The sequence below is a fragment of the Urocitellus parryii genome, chromosome 7 (assembly GCF_045843805.1).
Source record: "Urocitellus parryii isolate mUroPar1 chromosome 7, mUroPar1.hap1, whole genome shotgun sequence".
Classification (NCBI taxonomy): domain Eukaryota; kingdom Metazoa; phylum Chordata; class Mammalia; order Rodentia; family Sciuridae; genus Urocitellus; species Urocitellus parryii.
Window position 1 is genome coordinate 36602916 of NC_135537.1, and position 17976 is coordinate 36620891.

Below are 17976 nucleotides of genomic sequence, written 5' to 3' on the forward strand. Positions count from 1 at the left end.
CACCTAAGTTTGTCCCCTAGCCACCTAATACAGTATGTAGATGATCTTCTGCTCTGCAGCCCTTCACTAGAATATTCCACATGTCACTCTAGCATTCTGCTTAATTCCCTGGCCTTCTGGGGGTACCGGGTTTCTCAATCTAAGGCCCAGCTCTGCTCCCCTGAGATACAATATTTAGGATCCTATTAACCCTCGCCTCCTGCACCATAACCTCAGAGACTCCAGGCTTTAAAAAACATCCCCTACTCACCACCAAAAGAGACATGCTGTCCCTCTAAGGCCTTTTTAACTATTTTTGCATCTGGATACCAAAATTCTCCCTTGTAGCCAAATTCCTCTATGAAGCTTCCAAAGGAAATCTGTCAGATCTTCTTCCATATCCCTGTTCTTTTTCCTCTATCATTTCTAGTCTACAGAATTCTCTTCTCAAATTCTCAACTCTATATTACCAAACTCCAACAAGCCTTTTTTCCTGTCACTACATTCAGAGAATGAACAAGCCTTGGGAGTTCCTTACTAAAAGGCTGAAGATACCCTGCACCCTTTGCATTCTTATCTAAATAAGTAGACTTAGTTTATCAAGGCTGGCCCCAATGCCTTGAAGTTTTAGCAACCGCAGTTCTCCCAATCCCTAAGGCAAGAAAATTTTCATTGTTATCAACCCATTATTGTACTTACTACACACTCCCTCCAGGATCTTTTCAGTCATTATTTATTTTTACCTATAATGTCTCACTTCTGTCCTGACATTCTGAACTTTTTGATAAGTCCATTTTCTCAAATAATGGATCAGCATTTACCTGACTCTCCAACTGGTTCATAGATGGAAGCTCCCAGAAACAGTCCCTTTACCTTGCAGGTTATGGTATAATTCAAGGAAAAGCTACAACAGATTTCCTTTTCATTCTCACTCAGATATTAGAGTTATCTCCCTTACCTCCAGGCACCACATCCCAGCAGGCTGAGTTAGTGGCCCTCATCCAAGCTTTATCATTAGCCAGGGATAAATCAGTCAATATTTTTACTGATTCCAAATACACATACAATATTATTCATTCTAACATCTTAATCTGGAGGGAGGGGGACTTCCTAACTCAGAAAGAACCCCCAATTCTTTTTTTTTTTTTTTTGATACTGGGAAGTAAACTCAGGGGCATTCAATCACTGAGCCACATCCCCAGCCCTATTTTGTATTTTATTTAGAGACAGGTTCTGAGTTGCTTAGCGCTTCACCATTGCTGAGCCTAGCTTTGAACTCACAAATCCTCCTGCCTCAGCCTCCTGAGCTGCTGGGATTACAGGCGTGCACCACCATGCCCAGCAGACCCCAATTCTTAATGCTAGCTACATAAAAGATTTGCTTGAAGCTGCACTTTGACCCCGTTAGGTAGCAATCTTACACTGCAAAGGGAGTCAGACAGATAAAAATTACTTTTCCTTAGAGAACCAGGAAGCAGACAGGCTTACTAGGAAAATTGCTCAGTCTAGTTACCATGCCTAAATAGTTTTATATTCCATGCCTACAAAACTCCAGCTTCCCCCTGATAAAACAAGGCCCTCTTGTCTTATCTCCATAATTTATTACATCCAAACACTTGTTCTCTCCAAATATTCCTAAAGAAGTCACTAAACCTGTCTCCTTCAGACTTACAATATCTCCAGCAAATTTCCCAATCATGTACAACCTGTCTCAAGGCTAACCCCAACAACAATGTGAGACCACCTTCATTTCCCACTCACCAAGATAGAGGGGTTCTTCTAGTCATGGACTGGCAACTTGACTTCACACACATGCCACCCTTAAGAAAGACCAAATATCTCCTGGTTTTGGTAGATCCCTTTACTGGATGGGTTGAAGCCTTTCCAACCAGCAACAAGAGGGCTTCCACTGTAGCAACCTTACTTTCTCGGGAAATAATTCCATGCTTTGGATCCAGAGTTTACTTCCTCCATCACCCAAGAATTGGCTAAAATTTTAAATATAAAATGGAACTTCCACATTCCCTATCATCCACAGTGCTCAGGAAAAGTTGAAAGGACAAATAGGTTTGCCTGAACGAAACCTAAACCACTTGGATTGGATTAGGCTCCTCCCTTTGGCTTTCCTCCAGATGGGAGCATGGCCCAAGAAGCCCCTAGGATCAGCCCCTTTGAACTTCTCTTAGGGCAACCCACCTCAATCACCTAGCTTTCTTCCAGAAGCCCTGAAACCCCTCTAGGCTCACCTCAGAGCTACCCTCTGGAAGTATGCCCACACCCATCTTCCCCAGCCCCAATCTTCAGGAGCCCTCCCTCCTATTACTGAAGGAGATTTCGTTTACCTTTCCCCTTCCCAAGAAAAGTGGGCTGGCCCCTTCAAAGTCATTTTAACCACTTCCACTGCAGTCAAATTAGTAGGCCTCCCCTCCTAGATCCACCTAAGCAATATAAAACTCATTCCTGCTAATGCATCTTATCACTCCATTCTCACAGGTCCCACCTGGCTTCACATTACCTACTTTCCTGCCATTCCTGAGGAAGTTGCTGAGAGTCACACCTGAAATTCCTACTTTCCCTTTCTCAGGCCTCCTTTCAACTTTTCTTAACAGCCCTCAGAGACAAATTAAATTTATTATATTCAATCCTCCTTCATCTCTCTCCTTTTCAAGCATTAGACCTATTTAAGATCTTTGGCTTCAAGGGACATTCATTGATGAAACCCACAACTCAAATCTCTTTTCTTTTCTGTGTTTTCTGCATTTTGTCTTTAACTTCATAAACAGCCACACCAGACTGGAAACAGAGGAGACAAAAATGGTTGACTTTTAATAATGAAGAAGTTAGAGGAGTTTAGCTGAAGGAATTTCTTCTCTGAACCCTTTTAAATACTTTTCTACACATGTAACTGGATTACTAGCTATAACTATACTGTTGATTTTATTTCTGTTCTTATTTTGCATAATTTGTTGAGCAGGATGAAGAAGATTAAAACACCAGGAAACTATGATTCCATAGTTAATCATGCTTGCTATGCTCTGAAGAACCTACACTCTTGGAATCGTGGAGAGTACACCCTAAATCTGAGTAGGGCACATGGCCCCCACTAAGGACAATAGAGTCCCAACTGTATTACCTGCTGAAATTATTTTCTTGGTAACAGCAAATCAATTACTCTTCACCTTTCTTATAATAACTCTACTTACAATAGTCTTTCCTCTGCCTATTATTAATTTTATATAGGAACGATTTCTTAATAATACATGGATGGATGCCATTTTACTGCTCACTTTCTGACTCACTGAGATCACAAAGGGAAACTCCTCTTAAGATGGCCTCAAGGTCCTCTCCCACTGGGGTCTCCATGTTGTATTCCAGAACACTGAAAGGAGAGATCCCCCAACTTTGCTGCTTCTCAGCTTGAAGCAGCCAGATCCAGATCTGGCGCTCCAATTCCTTTATCCTTTCAGAGTCTGGAATGAAGAATTATGGAAAATAATAACCCTACAAAGCAACTCCCAAGGAAAAGCAGAGAGACTGCTTGGGAGGAAGGTGGGGAAAGTAGCCAAGCATTAACCTTCCAGTAAATCCTTTCCTGGTAACAGTGGGCCCTGAGGGAAGGAGGCAAATACTGAATGTTAGGACTTTGACTTTCCCCCATTGCAAATTAGTCCTAAAAAGACACCCTGTAAAAACTGACCAATGGCCCTGAAGGAAGGAGACAAATATTGAAACTCTGGGAGACAATAAATTCCAGAAAAAAATACCCATCCCTCACAATCTGAACTCCTATCTCTCCAAGTAACAATGAGTTTCTGCCTTTCATAGCTGCCCTCCTGAGTTACAAGTTTTAACCTACATAACTAGCCCCTGACTATCTGAATGAAACCACCCTAATTGCACCCTATAAAACAAAATTCCCTCTGTAGCCAATGGCCCTTTTTGCATCCAGAAAATGAGTCCCCAAGGCACCCACGAAGAACAATAAATGGCTTCCCTGAATCTGTTGAGGACTGAACTTGTCATTTTGAGCTTATACTTATGATCCTTTAGGCTCATGCAGTCTCTGTTATGTGATCAATTGATAATGCTGGGAAGACTCCTACATAATAGGTTTATTAAAACATTATTATATTTCTCTTTGCTTAATCTATTTATTGGTGGGCTAATAAACAGTGTTCAAGGTAATTATCATAAGTAAATGATTTTGTGGTAACTCTAAGGTTTTATAGATTTCTCAGAAATTAGGTAGGAACAGGCCGGGAGAAAAGAACTTAAGGAGTGACAGAACTGAAAATAGTAAGCAGTCTACCTGTAGACTCTTGATGAGGTGCCTGAAAAATGTTGCTGAGGCTCAAACCCACTTCTGACTCTTAATAAGCACCTTTCTGTGTGTAGCTGGAAGTTTTCACTCCCTAGTGTCTGTTAATAAGTTGAGGACAAAGACTCTATAACAATGGGCCACCTTGTACCTGTCCTCCTGTATAACACAGCTGAGCATAATAGGTACATAACCAAAATATGTTGAGTCAGCATCATGTGACTTTTCTGTGCCAGTTTATCTTCCACAGTGCTTGCTCAGTTGACTTAAATTATGCCTTTCAAATACAGGTCATTTCAATAATAACTAAGCCAGCACAAGTACCTGCCTCTTCTACACCACTTTCCAGGAGCTTCTAGTTGCCTGCCTTAGAAAACACTTGTTTTTTACTAATAGTCCAACATAAATGCCCCTCTCATTAAAACTTGCTCAGCTTTGTCAACTCTCCAAAATTGCTTCTGTGGTAGATGGGTGTTCGTTCTCACTGTGGGGGGATTGGTATTAATCTGTTTGTGTCTGTCTTATATGTTAGACTGTGAGTTACTGGAAGTTATCTCTTTCACCCTTTACCCAAACCAAGCGCTCAATCACATAAAGTCATAAAGCTTTGGTTTGCACATGCTTAAGCAATCGTTTAGCCCGGGATAATTAGTACTGCATTTATAGGGTACATTAATTTTTTTTCACATATTAAATATCTTTGTATTCCTTCATAAGTCTATAATAACTATATGAATAAGATTGCCATTTTAAGCTTACTAGGGAAACTGTCTCAGGAGATCAAATCCTTTGCTTCAAGGTCGCATAGTATAGATCCTAAGCGCCTGGATTTCCGTAGTAAACGCCAGGAGGCTCACCGAAAGACTTTTGGACTCTTTAGGTTCCCGTCGCTGCGGCCTCTCTGCGCAGTCTCCTTCTGCGCCTGCGCACTGCGGGAAAACCGTCCATTTCTCTATCTACCGGGAAGGACGCTGGTGTGGAGGTGCGTTCGGGTACTGTTCGAGACCCGCATTGCGGTTTTCAAGACTGCCGCCTTTCGCTCTTTGTCGGCCTGGGAGTTGAGTCGTGACTCCGAGCCTCAGCCGCGGTGAAGCCCCGGACTTTTCTCCCACGTCGCCTCTTGCACGCCCCTGTCGTGGTCTTAGGAGGGCGGCGGGTAGCGGGGCTGGAAGCGGGCGGCTCCGTGGGAGCGGGGTTGGCGGGGGGTCCTCAGGAAGCCTGCGGGCTTCGGAGTGGGTCGGCCGGGCCCGGGTCCCGCTGCGTTTTCCTCCCGTCAGCGTGACCTTGTTTAGGTCATTTGACCTATGGGGCCCAGGGTTTCACTCGTTAAAGGGGCTGGGGGTTCTTCCCAGCCGGTCGTGTGGCTAGGGGGGTCGACGTAGGGGGTGGGCCGCTGTTTGCTGTGTAGCCTGGTTTGAGGTTAGAGTTGGGCCGCTGAGGAAGGTCACCGTGCGGCCTTTAAGGACCCCCTCCCCCCAGGTGTCTGGGCTGCGGGGGGAGCGCGGGCCCTCGAGGCAGCCGCTGCGATCCCGTCTGCGTTTTAGTGGCTTACGGTGTGATTGCAGAACACCCACCTCACTGTTTCATGGAATTGTCTCAAAAAAAAAATTTAAATGCTGTTAGGAGTATTTGCACGTGTAATTACCACTAGAGCTTCTGCATGTCTTTGTGGTTGGGAGAGATATTTAGTCGTACTTTTTGCTCAGGGTCTCTGGTTGTGCCACAATGACCACGTTTATTTGGGATATCTGGACTGTTCTGCAGGCTGGGTCACCCAGCGTCCTGTTGGGCTTTGTGGGAGGAGTCAGTCCACCGTTTACCTTTGTCTAAGGACTAAAATGTATCATGCATGAGAGTGCTTTAGATCTCTTACTCTGTTCTAAAGATTTTTTGTTGTTGTTGATTTTGTTTTCTTATTTTATCTATGAAGGACAGTAACTGCCATGGCTTCCGGCACTTTGGCGAAACCTCAGATGCGGGGTCTTCTGGCCAAGCGTCTGCGGTTTCATATTGTTGGAGCATTCACGGTTGCCCTGGGGGTTGCAGCTCTCTATAAGGTATGTATATTTGTTTTTTGTTTTGTGTAAAGTTTCAAGAGTCTTTGAAAAATGAACTCCTCTTTACGGTGCTTGCTCTCTTGCATTCCCTGCATTTACTTCATTATGACAGGAACTACCTCCTAATCTCCAGATGGTTTGTCCTTCATCTTTAGATGCAGCTGTGTTCTTGCCAGTATTGCCATGACAAAGAATCACAGACATAGTGACTTAAACAACAGAAGTTTATTTTTTCATGGTTCTGAAGATCAGAAATCTGTGGGAAAGGTTGATGTGTTCTGAGGCCTTTCTTCTTGCCTTATTAAATGGCTCTGTTCTCTTTCAGTCTTCACATTGTTCTCTGTATGGGCACATGACTGGATAGATTTCCTTTTATAAAGACAACAATCATTGGGTTAGGACTTACCCTAATTTAGACCTTGTTTTTACCACATTAAAGTCCTAATTTCCAAATAGGTTATATTCTGAGGTGTTGCCACTCAGGATTTCAACACATGAATTTTGGGAGCACACAGTCCCACCCTTAAAGAGGGTAAGTGTACAGAGGGGCAGTAAAGGCAGTTATTCTGTTTGACACCTTGAAGAATTGTCACAGTAACATTTTAATGCTGTGCTTGGTGGATTTTAACATTAAACCTTGTGTTTTTATCAAAGGCTGTATGTTATATTTATAACATAAATATAGCAGCCATAAATATCAACTCAGTGCCTCATGCGTTCGAGGCAAACACCCTGCCACTGAGCTACAATCCAAGCCTATAATGCCTTTTTATAAAAATGTTTATGATAATACATATTTATCATTAAATAGTCTGTGAGAGAATTCAGAGCTTTTGTAATTCCTCCCACTTATCATTTTTTGTTTAGTGTCTGTAATTTTTTTGGGGGGTACTGGGGATTGAACTCAGGGGCACTTAACCACTGAGCCACATCCTCAACCCTATTTTGTATTTTATTTAGAGACAGGGTCTCGCTGAGTTGTTTAGTACCTCATCATTGCTGAGGCTGGCTTTGAATTTGTGATCCTCCTGTCTCAGCCTCCTGAGCCTCTGGGATTACAGGCTTGCACCACTGTGCCTGGTTTAGTGTCTGTAATCTTACTAGGCTCTGAGCCTTATTGAGGCCAGGTCTGTCATTTATTTACTTTTACTTGGCACCCCAGTGTCAGGAGCCTTACACACAAATAGTTCCTTAAAAGTATCTATTGAATAGGAGCCAGTATCTGAAATTCAGTACAATCGTATGTAACATGGAGTTTCAGGTGCATTGGAGAATCCAAACAAATAATACGACTAATGCCTCTGTCCTTAAGAACTGAAGAGTTATGGAGAGGTTAAAAAAAAATTTTAGAAGCTGTTGCAAGATAGGACATAAGTGAAAGAATGTGGTTTTAGGGGGAGGATATCATGTGCCATTCTTTTTTACTTATTTATTTTTTTATGTGGTGCTGAGGATTGAACCTAGTGCCTCATGTGTTAGGCAAGTGCTCTATAACTGAGCCATAACCCCAGCCCTTATGTGCCATTCTTTATTCAAAGAAGTGGAATTTGAGCCTTGAAAGTTAGGGAAAACTTGGAGAACAAAGAGGAAGGGAAAAACTGAACAAAAACATTAAGTGGATTCTTGCTTTGGCACGCTTTGAGGAGACAAGCCCCAAAAGCAAATCCTTTGCTTGGCCCTTGAGATCCCTGTTGCTTGGCACATAGTGGATATAAAATAAAGTTAGAAATATTAGAAATAAATGTTAGAAAAAGGTATAGATATATGAGTAAGAAAGATGGGGGACTTATTTGGCTTTGTCATCAGAGTTATGATAAAAGTTCTGATCTTTATAACTTCTTTATGTATAGAGTCTTGTTACTTCTAACTGGTAGCCCCTAATGTTTAGTGAGTTTTAAAACTTTCAACCTCCAATAGAAATACATGTATTTTTGCATTTTGATTTATTGAACACATACATACAGGTAGAAAATTTGTTTGTAGTACATATAACTGGAACAGTTTGCAGCAAAATTGTATGTGCTGTACTCTTTAATATTCCCGCTTTCTAAATTGGTTTCAAGTACTATTGATGGATGGTGGATAACATGAAATAAACTCATCCAGAGGCTAAAACTAAAACCTACTTTTGATTCTAATACCTTTGCTGTTTTGCCCTTTCTGCCTTTCCATTGTCATTCCCAATCACTTTTAATACATTCCACTTGGAGCCTTTAGACCTATTTGCTGCTTTCTTCCATGGTTATGAACATGCTAGGAATATTTTTTATCTCATTGGCAAATTCCAGTTTGTATTTCAAGGCCTTTTCAGATGCTTCCTTTTGTAGAGCAATGTGTACCCTTTTCCTCTTGAGGTTGGTTGTACTCTCCTGGGTTCTTACTCATTTCATACCAAACACAGTATTTTATGTTAAATTATATTTTCTACCTTTTCTCTGAAGAGCTGGGCTCTTACCACACTCATGATCTGTCTGCTGTGATGAAAAGTCAGAAGTGCTTCATAATGAAGCATTTCATTTGTATATAGTTAACTAGTGGGGTTTGTTTAGAAGGAAGGTCTCCAAAACATTGAGGAACTAAAGAATAAGATAGGATCTTTGGTTGTCTTATTTACTGTAATAGCCTTCATTTTCCCCTCCCCATTAGTGCTTAGTGCTTTTGAAGACTTGATGTTTTTCATTTTACAGGTTTTGGAATATGTTCACATTTTCAATCAACTTTTCTGTGTGTTACATGGATTGTTATCCAGCAATTAATTTTTGGATAAGTTAGTTCTGCTCTAAAGCTTAATTTATGGATATGAGTTAGATTTTAAGAGATAAATGAACAGCATTTACATCAAAGTGGTATTTCCCCAAGGTTTACTAATTACTATCATAAATTAGGCTTGTTCTAAATCTTCTTGTATTGATGTAACATATAAGACCTCAGGTATGTATTATTTTATAACTTTATTAAAGTTACTCATGACCTGGAGGATCTAAACTGATAAATTTCATTTCTTTCTGAAGTCCAGATTTTTCAGAGTTAAAAGAAACTTCCCATTTGAAATATAACAGACAAAATAATTTAGATGAGGTTATAATATTATTTTCTTTAATTTCTTGGGTTTACTAACAGCTTATTATTACTTTCTCTCTGCCTTAGTATTCCAAAAAATTTTTAATGAAAAATAATTCTTCTCTAACAGATTGTGGTTGCCTTGTATAGTATGCTAGGACTCTCCAGAGAAACAGAATCAGTAGGGGGTGGGAGTGTGTATGAAGAGATTATTGTGAGAATTGGCTCAAGAATTAGGCTGACAGGACCCATAAGCTGCCATCTATAAGTTGGAGATCCAGGAAAGTTGATAATGTAATCCAGTCCAAGTCTAAAGGACTGAGAAGTAGGGGAGCTAATGGTATACCTCCCAATCCCAAGTACAAATGCCTTTCGGGCAAGTGGCCTAAGTCCTAGAGTCTGAAGGCCAGGAGCTCTGATGTCCGAAGGCAAAAGAAGATGGATGGGTTAGCTAATTTGCTCTTACTTTTGTTCTATTCAGGCCTTCAGTGGATTGGATGATGCCTGCCACGTTGATGAGGTTGGATCTTTTTTAGTCCAATCTCTTCCCAAGATACCCTTACAGATACATCTAGCAATAATGTTTTTTCATCTGTATTTCATATCCCTTAGCCCTGTCAAGCTTATGCATAAAATTAAATACCATGTATAGTGATGGGCCCCAGTAGACTTCATTTGTGTTTCTGTAGTATTTCACTGATGTGGCATGATACTTGAATTTTTTCCTGGTTTTTATATGCAGGCTTAGATTTGAATTTGGATTGTAACCCACACATTGAAATACACTAAGCAGTGTTTTGTGGAGAATAAAATTTTTGCCATAGTTTTGAATCCTGCTCCAGCCCCCTAACTCCAGTTAGTGCTTCTTCTAGACTTTGATTAGGTCTACATTGCTCTCTTGAATCTTCATTTATTTTTTTCTTTGTTTCTCCCCTTTTATATATAGAAACTACAAAATTACAACAACAAAATGAAGACCCCTCCCTCTAATCCTTTTGCTGCGGTTATAGCAGCACTAAAGCTTTCTTTTTCTCAAAGTGATCAGTGGGCATCATCTTGGGTTCATTCCTTCATTTTAAAATAAGCCAATAAGCCAATTCTCACTCTTAAGAGTTTATGTTTTTTATCAGTACATATTAATTATACAGAATATTATTCCTTGTGGCATATTAGTATAGGTAAAACCCACCTCCCTACTACCTCCCTTATCCTACTTTTTCCCATTTCCCTTCCTCATCTCTAATAGTCTCCTTTCTTCTTTCAAAAGCATATGTGTTGTTGAAGTATAAATCATCTAGAAAGTTTCCTGTGCCTTTTAGAGGCTGATGGTTACCAAATCAATTTTAGACTCCTTTGAAATTCATAATGTGGCTTTAACTGAACTAGAAAATTGTTGCACATCTCAGCATGCAACAAATATTATGGCGATATTTAGGCTTGCTGGAGAGAAGACTGTTTATCTTTTGTCAGACATCTTTTAGCATTTTGGCTGCTATCATCTTCTGGCTCTTACCATTCTGCACTTGTTTCTCACCAAACACACATATAAATCATACATGCATAACTTGCCCAGGGAAAGGTACAGTCTAGGAAGGGGGGCCCTTTTTTGCTGTTAGTTTTCATGAAACTACTTCCTCATTCCTTGCATCTGGGTCACCTCTCCCTACTCCTTATCATATAATTGTAGGGTTCAAATCCCATGAAGTTCCAATTTTTCAATTCTTTGTAGGACATAATGTGTTAAAGAGTGAACACAAATGATATTGTAATTTACTTTAGATATTACTAATAATCCAAATAATACATTAACAGTATGTTAACTTTTTAGTTTGGTGTGGCTGAACCAAGAAAGAAGGCATATGCAGATTTCTACAGAAATTATGATTCCATGAAAGATTTTGAGGAGATGAGGCGGGCTGGAATCTTCCAGAGTGTAAAGTAATTTTGGAATATAAAGGTAATGCCATTTTTTGAAGTCTCTTTTTCAAAAACATTTGAACTGTGGTAAAATGCAAATAAAATTTGCTATCAATCATTTGTAATTGTATAGTTCAGTAATATTTAATTACTGTACATTCACATTATTGTGCAAGGAGTTTCCAGAACTCTTTTTTTGTAAAATTGATTCTGTCTGTCCATTAAACAACTTCCCATCTTCTGCCCTGAGGCCTTGGCAACCACTATTTTACTTTCTAAGAATCTGACCACTTTAGATATTCATATAAGTAGATTCATAGAGTATTTATCTTTTGTGACTGGCTTATTTTATTTAGCATAATATTCTTGGTGTTTATTTGTGTGTAGGATGTATATTTTATAAGGCTGAAAAATGTTCCATTGTTTGTATATACATTTTGTTTATCCATTTATCAGTAGACACTAGGGTTGCTTTCAACTTTTGGTTGTTGTGAATAACTACTACAAACATAGGTGTTAAAAGTATCTCTTCAGGGTCCCCCTTTCAGTTCTTTTGGGTATGTACTCAGAAATGGAATTTCTGAATCATGATGATTTTGTTAAGTTTTTAAGAAATTGCCATACTATTATCCACATTTTACATTCTCACCAGCAGTGCACAAATGTTCCAGTTTCTCCACATCCATACCAACACTTGTTACTCTTTTATTTATTTTTTAAAATATTTTTTTTAGTTATACAGGGACACAATAGCTTTGTTTTTATTTATTTTTATGTGATGCTGAGGATCGAACCCAGTGCCTCATGTGTGCGAGGCAAGCGCTCAACCACTGAGCCACAACCCTAGCCCTACTCTCTTATTTTTTGGTAGTAACCTTCCTAATGTGGGTGAGATCTCAGTGGTTTTGATATACATTTCCTAATGATTTTCAGTGTTGAACATCATTTCATGTGCTTATCGGTCATTTGTTTATCCTTATTGGGTATATTGGAGGTTGTAAAAATTCCACATTTTTAAATTCATATTTGAATTTGTTGTTTTTTTGGTTGAGTAGTGGGGGCTCATTATATCAGTTATATCATTCTGGATATAACTCCTTATTAGATATGATTGATTTGTATATATTTTCTCCTATTTCACAAGTTACCTTTTCACTCTGAGGATTGCATCTTTTGCAGAGGTTTTAAATTTTGATGTCCAGTTCATTTTTTATTGTTTTAGTGCTTACATTTTAGGTCTTTGATTTTTTTTTTTTTTTTAAGGAATTGAACCCATGACCTTGCTACCTCCCAGCCCTCTTTTATCTATTTTTGAGTTAATCTTTGTATATGATGTAAATATATAACTTGTTTAGCATGTGGATGTCCTGTTAAGATTGTCTTCTCCCAATGAATGGACTTGGCATACTTGTAGAAAATCAGTTGTCTACATATTCAAGGATTTGTTTCTGGGCTCTCTGTTGTATTCCATTGCTCTGTATGCCTGTCTTCATGTTAGTACTACACTGTTTTCATTACTATAGCTTTGTAGTTCATTTTGAAATGAGGAAATGTGAATTCCTCCCCCCGCCCCAAGATTATTTTAGTTATTTAGAGTACTTTGAGAGTCTGACTGAATTTTGGAAGGCTTTTTCTATTTCTGCCAAAAATGCTGTTGGCATTTTGATTGGGATTGCATTAAATCTGTAGATTGCGTTGGTTAGAACTGTCATCCTTTTTTTTTTTTTTTTTAGTACGGACATCTTTACAAAGTTTTGCACTCCGTGAATATAGGATTGTTTTATTTGTATTTTTAGTTTTAAGTCTTTTATGTTTTTGGTAAAGTTTATTCCTGTTTTATTCTTTTTGATGCTATTGTAAATGGGACTATTTTCTTTAAAATGTTCATTGTTAGTGTAGAAAAACAACTGATTTTATATTCAGCAACTTTACTGATTTTGTTTATTCTAATGAGTTTATTTTTTGTGTGGAATCCTTATTTTTCTATAGACAAGGTCTTGTTACTTTCAGGGATAATTTTTTTCTTTCAATTTTTGGATGTCTTTTTGTTTAATTTTTCTGATTAGGATTTCAGTACATATTATATTGAATAGCTTATAAGGACACATATTTTAGCGTACATTATTTATGTACCTAGTTTATTGTTTTTATCATTACAAGGTTCTGGATTTTATCAGACTTTTTTCTGCATCTGTTGAGATACTCATGTAATTTAAAAAAAAATCTTTTGTTCTGTTACTATGATGTTTCACATTTATGAATTTGTTTGACCATACCTTGCATTTTGGGAATAAACCTCTTGGCCCTCATGTGTAATCCTTTCAATGTGCTATTGAGTGGTTTACTTGTGTTTTCATCAGGGATTTTTGCATCAATATTAGTGCAATTGGCCTATAATTCTCTTTTTTTTTTTTTTGTCCATCTTAAGTATTGAAGTATTTTTTTTTCTTGGTTTTAGAAGAGGATTGACATTAATTCTTCAAATATTTGATTTTTTCAGCTTTTTTTGTGATTATTTTGTTCATGTTGTTTTCCTGATTTTTATTTATCTGTTCTTGTTCTTCAAACTCAATGAACATACTAAGATAATTGTTTTTTAAGTTTTTAGTCAGAAGTCAGTGTTTCTTTGTGGCTTGTTATTGGAGATATTGTTTCTCTGTTTGTTTGTGTGCTTTGTAATCTTTTGTGGCAATTTGGGCATTTGAACAAAACAGCTACTCTGCAGATTTTGACTGCATATGGGAGAAGACTTTCACTAATCATCCCCTGGCATACAGCCTCAGAATCCTCTTTTCCTGAGAATGTATCTACTCGGGATTCATTTTTTGTTACAGTTTCTGAATATTCATAATTATTCTTTTTTTTTTAAGAGAGAGAATTTTTAATATTTATTTCTTAGTTTTCGGAGGACACAACATCTTTATTTTTATGTGGTGCTGAGGATCGAACCCAGCGCCCCATGCATGCCGGGTGAGCGCACTACCGCTTGAGCCACATCCCCAGCCCAGTTGCTCTTAATTTTCCTAAAAAGTTTCAGTCCTGCTTCCTCTTGGAACCCTAGTTATTCTCTGCCTCTTATAATTTCTTGGCTTCAGTCTGTCTGCAGCTCTCATGCCAAGGCATCCACCATTGCTTTCATTTGTTTCCAACCTGATATTCTGACTACCACTATTCCCATCAGTGCTCCAAGTCAGGCAAGACAGAAACCCAGATGAGCTAGCATGTTGTAATAAGCAAGTTGTATTCTTCACCTTCAATCCCAGGGAGGAGCCAGGAATTGGGTGGTTTCCTTCATATAACACTGCACTACCTGAAGAGGGGTTGGGGCAAGGTCAAGCAAAAATGTCACAAAATTTCCTATTTTGAGGGGTTTTCTTCTTGGTTAGGTGTTCATTTGGTTGCTGCAGCTTAACTGGTTTCTAGAGTTATTGCAATCCTACATATGTTTTATGAGGGGTAGGAGGGGTGTGGTCTGGAGTTTTATAGTCCAATATCATCTTACTGACATAGGAAGTTCCTTTTTATGTTCAAAATCATTTCACATATTTTGTTATTAACTGATAGGTTGGCATTAGGAAAATCATTCCTTTAGAAAGAAGTGACTTTTCAAAAAACAATGGTGTTTTTGCCTTTAAGAACAAAGGCAAAAACAAGAACGTTAACAGTTAAATAACAAGAACGTTATTTAAGAACTGAGAATTGAACCCAGGGATGTTCTATTCTAGCCAGCATATATTCATACATATACACATATACTTTTTTTTTAGTTGTGAATGGACACAGTATCTTCATTTTATTTATTTTTATGTGGTGCTGAGGATCCATCCCACTGCCTGACACGTGCTGGTAAATTGCAGAAGCCTGGAATCCTTGTAATCCTCCTGCCTTAGCTTCCCAAATTGCTGGGGTTATAGGCATGTGCCATTGAGCCTGGCTAGATAGATACCTTTTATAGTTTGTTAGAGTGTCCACAGTTGATATGCTAGTTTTTTGGGAGTAGATTCTGATTTGGTCTGTCATATCCATGAGGTCCTTATATCGCTTGTGTGAATTAAGGTTCTACATCTAAAAGTGAATTGAATGGTGTGCTGATGAAAGATCATTTACTAAATTGATCTGAAAGGATGTATTGTTAAATGTAATTTATACTATGATAGTGTTAAATGGTATTGTTAAATGTAATTTATATTATGAGCGATTTTTGCCTTATATTACTTAATTCTAGAAACGCAGATAAATGTACTAAGATGTGTAGGGATGAGCTATTGTGAGACTTGCACAGGGAAAAAGATCCACAAAAATATTAATAGTCTAATTCTTAACATTGCTGTTTTAACCAGTAAGAACAATGACGATTTGGAAACAAACAATTTGGAACAAATAAGTTCTTTTATAACAACAGTTGTAGATATGAGAGGGAATGGGGGGAGGGGTTGGTCTTGGGGGGGGGGGGAGAAAGCAGAATTTGTTAAATGAAAGCAAGAAGTAAGTGTAAGATATGTTTTGTCCAAAATGGAAAAGAGGCTAGCTAGTTAGGGTGGTCAAGCAGCTTGGTAGGAGAATGAACATAAGAGCTTAGGCAGCCTGAGGTTTCTCCTGGGGTTGAAGGTGAGCAGTGAAAATGTAGGGTCTACTAATAAGGAGTAGACCCCAGTTAATCTCAAAAGGTTGTGAGGTAGTGAGTATTAGAGACAGTGTTTATTATTAACTTAACTATTTTCTCTCTCTCCACAGAATTTCTTTGGATTGAGGTCCTTAGAAGTTTGTACTGACTTGTGCTCCTGAACTATTAAACATGAATATGTGGGCTAAGAAATAGTTTTTCTTGGTAAATAAACAATTAACAAATACTGTATACAATGTTTTGCTCAATTCTTATTGATAATTTGGGGCCCAAAAGCATCGTAATTGGTTGGAAACTTTTAGTACTGTTTATGGACCTTATGAAGATAACTTGATTTCAGTATTTTCATTGTTTTATACATTTTTTTAGAGATTTATTTTTTTTTTTATTTTGGGGCCCAAAAGCATCGTAATTGGTTGGAAACTTTTAGTACTGTTTATGGACCTTATGAAGATAACTTGATTTCAGTATTTTCATTGTTTTATACATTTTTTTAGAGATTTATTTTTTTTTTAAGGCACCACACAATATTTTTGTGTGGTGCTGTGGATCGAACCCAGTGCCTCACATGTACAAGGCCGAGCTATAACCCCAGCCCTGTTTTTGTACATCTTTAACTGCCCTGATGTTTTTTCTGTTTCACTAAGATACTCCCAGGTGCAGTTACCTGGTCCTGGCCTTGAAAGGGTCTCCAGGAGTCCATAGAAAATTTCTGAATTGTGGACTCTTAAAGGACAGTGAAAGTTCTTCCAATAAAATCTGTGTGGGGGCCGAGGTTTTGGCTCAGTGGTAGAGCACTCGCCTAGCATGTGCGAGGCCCTGGGTTTGATCCTCGGCACCACATAAAAATAAAATAAAGATATTTTTTAGTTCTACAACTAAAAAATAAATATTAAAGAATTCTTATAACTTCCTTTTGTTGTGATCAAAATGATACTATAGAGCACTTTGATTTATTTATTTTATCCAAAGCTAATTTAGTGATGAATTATCACTTGAAGATAACAAAAACTTTTACCCTTTTTAACTCATGCAAAATTGAATCCCAGTGATGTAACCTGTACTAAACTCAGATGGTATTAATGAAAAATTTCATCTTAAAAACTCCTGGTTAAAAATAGATGTTTATATATGGCCTGAAATTCAAGGACACCTTTTATTTTAAACAACTTTACATAACAGTTCTTAGCAGTATGCAAAATTACCATAAAACATACAAGAATTAGTACATATTTACATTCTTAAAAATAGTTACTCTTGGGATTGACAAAACTGTCACTTTCCTAAACAAGTATATATAACAAACTGAGGGGCCATTTTTCATATACAACCTGAATTGTCCATTATCAGTCTTGCTTTCCTTTAACAGTGACATAGTGGTGACTTGTGCCTACACCTCTGTGAGAGTTCAGTCAAAGATCAGTTCGCTTTAAAATTGCATTTTCTTAGCATTTCACAATTGTAGGCAATAAGTTATAGGCCCAAGTTTGAAAGTAATAAGACAAATTTAATTAATTAGACCATGAGAAAGATACTTATCTGGTAACTCTAGACCCCGAGTCAAACCCAATCTGAGATGCAAAATAATATTTAGCAATATCTTCATGCTTTATCAAATCACTCAGAAAAATAAACTATCTGGACTGATGTCATTGCTAGTATTAATGTTGTGTTCTTGGCTCCCCTTCCAGGAGTTCCTAACATGTTATTTGTGGAACTAAAGAAACTCACCTGAGTGCTTCAGATCTGTCATTGGTAGACACAAATGATTTTTAGCTTGTCTATTTAAAACACAAATTGGAAGAACACTTTTCTAAAATGTACCCAGAGTCATAGACTGTTTTGTGAATTTCAGTAAAATGCAGACTTTGGAGGGAATACACGTAGTAGCTTTCACTGAAAGAATGTTGCTGTAGTTAAGTAAAGTTAAAAGTTAACCAACAGAGTTCATTTCATTTAAAGAATCAACCTTTGCAAAAAAGGGGTATTGGGCAGAGGTGGTATCTCAGTCCCCCAAAACA

The 17976-nt window shown here is 38.1% G+C and overlaps 1 protein-coding gene across 3 annotated transcripts; it reads left to right on the plus strand.

The window, feature by feature from the left end:
• Window positions 1-5188: 5188 nt before the first annotated feature.
• On the plus strand, window positions 5189-16181 carry Cox6c (cytochrome c oxidase subunit 6C). 3 transcript variants are annotated; one of them, XM_077800828.1, is made up of 5 exons: window positions 5189-5279; window positions 6228-6354; window positions 9896-9934; window positions 11243-11371; window positions 16066-16181. In XM_077800828.1, the coding sequence occupies exons 2-4, from the start codon at window positions 6241-6243 to the stop codon at window positions 11354-11356; spliced, it is 267 nt and encodes an 88-aa protein (XP_077656954.1). In that variant the 5' UTR covers window positions 5189-5279; window positions 6228-6240; the 3' UTR covers window positions 11357-11371; window positions 16066-16181. The 3 variants fall into 3 exon arrangements, with proteins under 3 accessions (XP_077656954.1, XP_077656953.1, XP_026238984.1); XM_077800827.1 differs by having other exon boundaries at window positions 5216-5384; XM_026383199.2 differs by lacking the exon at window positions 9896-9934 and having other exon boundaries at window positions 5217-5384.
• The last annotated feature ends 1795 nt before the right edge of the window (window positions 16182-17976 follow it).

What these genes read in the sequence shown, in the direction of transcription:
- Cox6c (XM_077800828.1), top strand. Translation starts at nt 6,241, where the DNA reads ATGGCTTCCGGCACTTTGGCGAAACCTCAGATGCGGGGTCTTCTGGCC. An exon ending in GGGTTGCAGCTCTCTATAAG is followed by an intron (nt 6,355 to 9,895) that starts GTATGTATATTT and finishes TGTTCTATTCAG; the next exon opens with GCCTTCAGTGGATTGGATGA. An exon ending in ATGCCTGCCACGTTGATGAG is followed by an intron (nt 9,935 to 11,242) that starts GTTGGATCTTTT and finishes TTAACTTTTTAG; the next exon opens with TTTGGTGTGGCTGAACCAAG.